This window comes from Corvus brachyrhynchos, unplaced genomic scaffold (genome assembly GCF_000691975.1).
Source record: "Corvus brachyrhynchos isolate BGI_N302 unplaced genomic scaffold, ASM69197v1 scaffold116, whole genome shotgun sequence".
Lineage (NCBI taxonomy): Eukaryota > Metazoa > Chordata > Aves > Passeriformes > Corvidae > Corvus > Corvus brachyrhynchos.
This window is the reverse complement of record NW_008240221.1, coordinates 12,909,851-12,918,229: the sequence shown is the minus strand read 5'-3', so window position 1 is coordinate 12,918,229 and position 8,379 is coordinate 12,909,851. Positions and strand designations below refer to the sequence as shown.

The 8,379-nt window shown below is 41.7% G+C and overlaps 2 protein-coding genes across 2 annotated transcripts in view; one reads left to right on the top strand and one right to left on the bottom strand.

Moving 5' to 3' along the window:
* The window catches only part of GCFC2 (GC-rich sequence DNA-binding factor 2), a 25,956-nt gene extending 17,623 nt beyond the window's left edge, over positions 1–8,333 (bottom strand). The window contains exons 1-3 of the mRNA XM_017744924.1: positions 8,297–8,333; positions 8,083–8,180; positions 1,380–1,513 (exon numbers count right to left, since the gene is read on the bottom strand). Coding sequence (XP_017600413.1) covers positions 1,380–1,513; positions 8,083–8,180; positions 8,297–8,333 — 269 coding nt within the window. The remainder of the gene's footprint in view (positions 1–1,379; positions 1,514–8,082; positions 8,181–8,296) is intronic.
* The window catches only part of ITSN2 (intersectin 2), an 81,706-nt gene continuing 81,493 nt past the window's right edge, over positions 8,167–8,379 (top strand). The window contains exon 1 of the mRNA XM_017744969.1: positions 8,167–8,191. The gene's annotated coding sequence lies outside the window, so the exon portion shown is untranslated. The remainder of the gene's footprint in view (positions 8,192–8,379) is intronic.

Sequence of the window (8,379 nt, the reverse complement as noted above, 5' to 3'; positions counted from 1 at the left end):
GCCCCGGCGCGCACGCGCGGCGACCCCGGCGCGCCCCGCCCGCGGGTGGGCGGGAGCAGGGAGGGATGGAGCGGGAGAAGGGAGTCGGCCAAGGTGTCCCGTCAGGAGAAAGTAAAAGGCGTTTTCTTAGTGTTTCATTGATGCCTAAACATGTCATTTGTTTGACGAACCGTGAACCGTTCAGTGCAAGGGGCTGCTGGGCTGGGTGGGTGCTCCCCCCTCCTCCGCAGTACCATCGAAATTTTATGGGGTTCTGGTATTATAAAATATAATTTATAAATAATATATGATAATATATCATTTCAATATGCATAAGTTATATGTAAATTGTATTGCCATCATTAGTGATGAATATTTATAAACTTCTGTGATTGTTAGGTATTATGTAAATAAATAGTAAATTGAAATGTAATTGCTAATGCCTTACTACACATAAATAAAACAGTTATTTTAGAATTAGTAATAGCACACAGTAATAGCAAATAAATACACTTTATAAGGCCAGGGTGGAGCTCTAAGCAACCTGGTCTAGTGGAAGATGTCCCTACCCATGGAAGGGGTGTTGGAATTAGATGATCTTTAAGGTTCCTTCCAAGCCAAGCCATTCTAGGAGTCTATGATTATTACAAATACAAAACTGATTCTGTAGCTTGTTGTCAACAAGTAATCACACATTTCTCTCCCTTTCCTCAGGCTGAGCTCACAGAAGGAGTCAGGCAGGTGCCAGTGCTGGTGGAAGGGGAGGGGAACATATGGCTGGGAACAGAAGGAAGGTGGGAATGTGACAAGTGATGACAAATTGGTTTGCTTGGAGAGGAGTTGCTCTGTAGCTTGTACCAGCCTTTGATTTCTGCCGTGCTGACTTGAGCTATGTGTGATTTGCTCTGTGGAAAGAAAGTACATCCCACTCCAAATGAAACCATGAAACCAGGCAGAGCAAGTCCTTCAAGTAAGCCTTTGTGTCCCAAGAGAAGTATCCAAAAATAGCAAATGTTTGAAATGTTCTTGCTTAAATTGCTCCACCTTTCTGTCCTTCATCTGCAAGATGAAGATACTAATATTAACTTGCCTCAGGAATCTTGTGAAGAAAAAGCTGCATTTGTGAAGCACCAGTTACAGTAAGAATAACATAAAAACCCCAGAGAAAATCAACTAAAATATATTTCTATTCAGCACTGCTTCTGAATGTTTATTAAATAAAACCCAAGGCTAATTAGTGAATAAGGAAGATTATAAAAACTTTAACAATTCAGGAAGCACAATTCACCTTGCAGCATTATTCATTTTCTGCACTGAAAAAGGGTGGGGGTCTGGTGGAAAAATAGTTATGCAAATGCTGAAATAAACCTGTCCATGGATTTGTGCTTAAATTGACTTACTGCAGGCTCTGATTCAAAGCTACCTTATTGCTGTGGAATTGATACGGAGTTTCCCTGGGTAGTTTCTCTGACTGAAGGGTGAAATTGAGGATAGTCTGGGGATGCACAGGTGTATTGAGTTGTTCCATTGTGACCTGGACAAAGCAGAGTTTGCTGATATAGATTTACCTGGAATAATGCCGGTGAGGTTTCCTGTTTCTCATTTACCATCCAGGACTGATGAAGACTTCATGCCAAGCAAAGATGTTATCAGTTTTACCAGGAACCTTTAACATCTTTATAATAGCGACAGAGCTTCTTTCCCTGGTCGTGTCTCTGTATTAAAGTGTTTCTTCTCTTTCATCTGATTTTAAATCCTGACAGTCTAGTGAGTACTACTCAGGCAGGACTGAGCTGGCTCCTTGTAAGACAAAATGGCCCAGGACCTCATCATGGCAGAAACATGGGACACAACTACAGTTTCAGCAGGTTGAAAGTGCCATGTTTGCAGTTGTCCCTTCAGTTAATGTGCTCACTAAGTGCCAAGATAATAATCTAGGCAGTGGCATCCAATCCATGACGATCCCAGTTCAGAAGAGGAAAAGCAAATTCAGCGGCAGCAATGCAGTGCAGCATTTCTTGGATGGACTGCCAGTGCCAAGTGCCAATGGATTTATCTTGTTAGGCAGTAAAAGCCCTTTTCCTGACATTGCTGACACAGGACGAAAGGATAATTTTGCCTTAAACTATTTAGCCATGGAGGTTAAAGGTAACAGACAGGTGAGGGTTATTTGTCAGAAATAGTAGAATCATTTGGTTTTTTACTATTTTAGTGACTCTTCTGCCAAACCATTTCTCTGGCAAATGAATTTCCAGAAAGACTCTGAGTAGATCAGTGAAGTAGATCAGCAAATTGTTATAGATTTCCCTTTCCAAAGCAAGAAGCAGGATAAAAGCCAGACAAGCCTTTCATGAAAATTCAAGTGAAGCATTAATGGCTGATAGTATGATCTCTTTTCACACTCCATTGATTTCATCTCTGGCTTGAACTCTTGTTAAACTTTAATGTCAATGTAAGTTACAAAGTGACTTACTCTGACAGACTTACCTCTGGTCAAAATCAAACTTTCAACTGCAAAAAAAAAAAAAAAACAAACCTTAATCTAAGAGGACAACTCAGTTTTGGGAAATGACTGCAAAACGAGATCCAACCCTCTGAATGCAATAACTTTGTCACTGATTTGAGGTACAGCACAACGTTATTACTTGCAGCTGGTGGAAGAATTTGCCTTTGCTTCCGTTTTTCATGGAAAAGTCCAGCAGGATGTCAGGCAGATGGGGGCAGCAGCAGCACCTCAAACTGTCAGCGTTACACCAGGCAAGCAAGAGCCACAGTCAGGGCAAACCTCTGTGTTCCATCAACACAGAGCTTCTGTGTAGACTTTCGTAAACCAGCTTAAAACCACAGTGATCTGTTTGCCCTGTCAATGAATCCCTGTTTTTATTAATTATGTTATTAATCATACATTTACTTTACTGTCTTACACAGTTTTGCCTATCTTTATCATAGTATATACTTGCTCTATAGCATGCCTGCGTCTTTCCAGAAGTCTGTGAATCTGAAAAAAATTTCCTTTTCACAGCAACTCACAAAACATTCTGAAACCTGAAAAGATTTATTTCAAATTTTCTCAATGTTTATGTCATTCGTCCTTTAAAAGCAATGTGTAATTCCAGAGAACCTCACAAAATTTGGTACGCAAGAGGTACACTACCCAAAACTAGTACTGGTCCACAGAAGCCAACGGTATGTAGCAAATAACAGGTTTTTAGCACCTAAAATGGAAAGATTTGTGGGGAAAAACCCACATTTGTAGCAAATGCAGTAGGGGGTCCCAGCCTATTCGGATTAGACCGGCTTCTTGGCTTGCATCAAAACTTGAGTGTGGAGAAACAAATGCATCTGAAGTGAACCTGCAACTCTGACTTACCAAAATATTATTTACTAATTATGGCATAGGGATTGCAAATTGCAACAACTAACCTTGCTTAACCCCATTACTCTGTTATTGTCAGCACTTGACACTTGTGAAATTTCTGCATGCTTGAGCGTTTCTGCCTGCCTGCACTGCAGCTAGGGATAGCAAGTAAAACCCTTGTGTCTGCTCAGCAGTTGGCAAAATTTTATTTGCCATAATTCAGTCTGCATGAGTCAGCACTGCCTCCCTTCACAACATGGTCTGGCCTGTCTGGAAAGCTACTTTCTCTATGGTTACATAGATGTTCTGTAAATCTCAAAATAATTTCAGTGCGGTAGGCAAAGAAGCCTTCGCCACACTGAACAAATACAGTCCAGCTCCCCATCCACTAGTAAATAATATCAGTGCTTGGCAGGGAACAAAGTTAGGACATGAATGTTTTATTTTATACAGCTATGAAGTAATAGAAAATCCTGCAAAATTAATAAAGTAGCCATTTGTTATTTTAAAACGTGCGTGGGCTTCTGGTTCAGAAACCAAAAGTTCTATTTTTGATCCAGTGCATGTTTTGTGCCTTCTACGCCTTTTTGATAAATTGCTACTCAGAATTAATATCAGAAATGCACCACTCCTGTTCTGTCAGGTGTGGAAAGAAAATATTAACTTGTCCTTTTGTTTATCCTGTTGTGTTTTATGCCTCAATTTTTAAATAAAGATGTGGGTTAAAAGACAGTATCTAGCATTTTCTCAAAAGGAAGAAAGAGGTTGAACACTGCTGTAAATATGAAACCTTCAGCAGCACTGAGTGAGGGCTTATTGCTTCTGTGTTCTCTAGAGGGAAAAAAAGGAGGTGCAAAAGAAAATTTAGCATGAATAATAGACTTGAATCTAATAAGGAGGTCAGAGCTGTCACTCATCAGGTGTGGCTGTTCCTAAGTAGTTCTTTATAGCTGGGACAACAAGCTGGACTCTCCAGATGAGGAAATGCCACTCATTAGGAAGCAAAATTAAACAGGTCAGTACAGGAGCAACATGTGCAGGTTACAATTGAAAAATTACTGCTTTGTGACCACTCAGAAATAGTTGTCGCTTTATGTCCCTTGATCCCTGACCAGTAACTGTGCACAAATCTTGGCTTATTCTTGCAGTAACTGATTTCTAGTGTTCATTTGGTTCTGGCTTAACTTTATGTGTTTTAAACATACGTTTGCAGGAAGATGTCTGCCAACAAGCTTAGACACTGCCTGGTCAGAGGGTTTGGACAGGGAGTATAAAGCATTCACTTCTGATGTGTTTTCTGCAGCAGAGCAGAGAAAATAAACAATATTATGGAGTAGACTAAGAGCAGAGAAGAAGTCATGTTACCTACTGCCCTTCAGTTCAGGCGAAACAACTTTATTCATGATCTTTTTTGCTGTCAATGAAGATCTTTCATTATTAATCTAAAAATATCAAAATTGCTTGTAACAGGAAACTGAGGACTGAGTACAGATAATGATCAAAGAGTAATGCCTTAGTGTGAAAATGGAGTTGCTTTTAATAATAATAGTTTCTCCGTCTTCATTATATCTTGTTAGGCTTTGCTGTTATGTGTTGGTTTGGGCTCAGACATGAGAAGGAGATCATAGAATCATAGGATGGGTTGAGTTTGACCTTAAACATCATCTAGTTCCAACCTCCCTGCTGTGGGCAGGGACACCTCCCACTAGAAGTGTAGGATAATAAATGATGCCATAACAATCCTAGAAGATGAAACATTATATATAGTAAATCCTACTTCTTTTCTGCTCCTCCCATACTTTCACCTTAATTGATCTCTTCTGAGTAGCTGTTGTGCTGTAACCGTGCCCCTGTGCCTGGAACGAGCCTGTATCTTATCATACCATTGGTTTCTTATCCTTTCAGCTCCCTTTTATATTATCAGTTATTATTAAGCAATTTCTCTTACTTTAATGGCTTTTTGAAACAAACTAATTAATTCCTGTTTCTTTGCCACTGTCTACTCATTGCTACAAGGGTACTGTAACCAGAAGGGACTTTTATTTCACCTGGTATTTGACATCAGCCCCGAAAACTACATGTTGAAGCTTGCAAAAAGCACTCTCTCCAAACCCCAAGATGCCCAAAGGCAGTATCTGCAACAGTGCCTGTAGAAACTGCACTTTCATAAAAGTAGTGCTTTTCTTTTGAACCTACTTCAAGCAGTAGTCAAACTCTGAGTGGAAACAAATTTCATTCTCCATTTTAAAGGTATAATACTAGTTTGTGCCTCAGACATTAGTAATGAAACATCTCTGTAAGATCCTTAGTTTGAGTAAGAGTTCAGCTTTACTTCAAGGATGCATTTTTTAGTACCTGACACTAAACTTTGGATGTCTACATACCCCATTTCCAAGGAAGAGTGACTTGAGGGACTGCTGCATTCAAATGTGTCTGCACAACAGGTTGTGAGTCCTCCTCCACTTCCTGATAATTAATCTTACAGATATTTATTATTCTAATATCTCTGATCACTTCCAGTTCATTGTGATAACATAGATAAAACAGCATTGAATTTGTGTAGAATCAGAGTACATAAAGCTTTGATGTGCTAATTTTTTATACCAGGTTATCTCGCTAGGGAGTCGGCTGAATTTTTAATTCCCTACAAGTCCACCCTTCCTAGGCAACAGGTCAAAAGAGGTGATTCTGTGACCCTATTGGGTGTCCAGCTGGGGGGTCCTCAGCACAAGAAAAGTGTGGTCCTGTTAGAGTAGGTCCAGTTCAGACCACGAAGATGCTCAGAGGGCTGGAGCACCTCTGCTATGAGGCAAGGCTGAGCGAGTTGGGATTGTTCAGCCTAGAGAAGAGTAGGCTCCAGGGAGCTCTTATTGTGTCCTTCCTGTACTCAAACAGGCCTATGAGAGAGATAAGAGGTATTTTCACTGGGCCTGTTTCAACAGGAGAAGGGGTAATAGTTTTAAACAGAAAGAGCGTCGATTTAGATTAGATATAAGGAATAATTTTTTTACAGTGGAGGGGATAAAACCCTGTCAGAGAGGTTGTTGGTGCTTCATCCTTGCAAACATTCAAGGCCAGGTTGGACAGGGCTCTGAGCAACATGATCTAGTTGAAGATGTCCCTGCTTATTGCAGGGGGTTTGGATTAGATAACCCTTAAAAAGTCCCTTCCAACCCAAACTATGCTACCATTCTGTGATTTTCCTGGCCTCAGTTTTGTCAAAGGAGGTGTTAGGCAACACGTAGTTACCTCAAATGAGGTACACTGCTGCTCTCCTATAGGGATCTCGCATAACATTAATAAAGCAGATGGGTCATTCCCCCTCTGTCATGTTTACAGAATCAAATATCCCAACGTCCTTTATACATTTCCTGCTTGATGTACTTTGTCGCCTCAAAGCCAGTGGTTAAGCACAGACACGGCCCAAGTCCATTTGCTTGTGGGGCCTGGCAGTAACGTTAATAACAGAAGAAAGGAACCGTGAGGTACCTTGAGAAGTCACCTAGTTCAATGTTCAAGGCATGATTGACTAACTGTATTTACCAAACTCCTCAGATATCTGTCTAACCTGTTCTTAGAGACTTCCCTTCACAGATTTTTACACTGCCCTTCTCAATACTTAACTACTGTAATCAGTAACCTAATGTTCTTTGTCTTACGAGAAGAAACATATTTATCTGGTTTATTGTTATCTTAATTCTCTCTACAGTGGCCTTTATGAACCAAGTAAACTGTTATGCCTGATGCAAGCACTTGTCTTCAGCCCAGAGCAGGCTGGAGGTGTTGCCAGCACAACAAAGTCACATTTAGAACTGCTATATCACTATAATGTGTACTAAACAGATTAAAGGCTGCATTTTAAGGGGTGTTAAAAAGTAATTCAAGTGAAAAATGTCAGATGAGAGACTTTTTAATTTGGCTTCAGAGAAGCCTGTTCTTGACCCAGGGCTGCTTTGTTATCCCAGTCAATTATTTGGAATTAAATGAAACACTGCTCATGAAATCTGCAGATGACTTCAAAACAGCCCAAGGCCACCTGGGCCCCTTGAATAACACATGTTTTAATCCACCTACACAGCAAATACCTGTGCATCAAAGCCGAGGTTGAGTCTGAGCATAGGACAAAAATACAAAGCATGGGCTTGGGCTGGGTGTGAGGGAGGAGAATGCTGTATCTTCAAAAGCAGTGAATCAGATGAGGGCTGAGGAGGTCACGAGGGGTAAATTCATGAATGCTGCCAGTGCAGTGCAGCGCAGCAGCTGCAACAGCAAATGCAAACATCGGGTGTGTGCTAGGATGTGGCCATGGCCATTGCATGGCACAGGAACGTGACTGTTCTGGAATCACCGTGAATGATAAAAGGTGTAACAAACTGGAAAGGCTCATTAGGAACCCAGAAGAATGAGTCAGTGGAAAAATCTGCTCTGTATGAAGGTGATAGGTAATTATCTACCCAGCAAAAGCATAGCAGAAAGGCACTGTAATCATCTGTGCACGGCGAGATCCACTCACTGGAGAAGGAAAAAGTTTGGTGTTTAAAAATGATGGCATTTTCCACGTGTTTCCTTCCTACCGGATTCATTAATTTTTGGAGAGATAAACCCCCGAAACCCTACGTATTTCAGTACACTGAGCAGTGCCAAGTGTGAGCCAAATTTAGCTCCTGCTGCCAGCCCCCTCCGCGCTGGTGTGGGCGTCCCAGCGGGACACTCTTCCCATGGAAAAGCACCAAGGGTGCTGTTACCTGCTCCCAGGTGGAAGAATTGTCCTTATCTGGGACGGGGCCGCACAGGGGCCACAGCTTTTCAGCTTCTAGTAAAGGACTGGGATACAGCCGGAAAGCTAAAGAAAAGGTAACTTATGGAGCAGACGAGGAGACAGCACTTGGAATCGAGTGGGACAAATGTGAGCAAGGACGGGGTAGATCCTCTGTCAGGTCTTTAAGCAGTAGCTGTTACCGTGCAGCAGCGGCACCGACGGGCTCGATGCCGACATGCCCGGACCGCGGCACTGTTTGGCGAGCCTGGCCCAGACCCGGGGG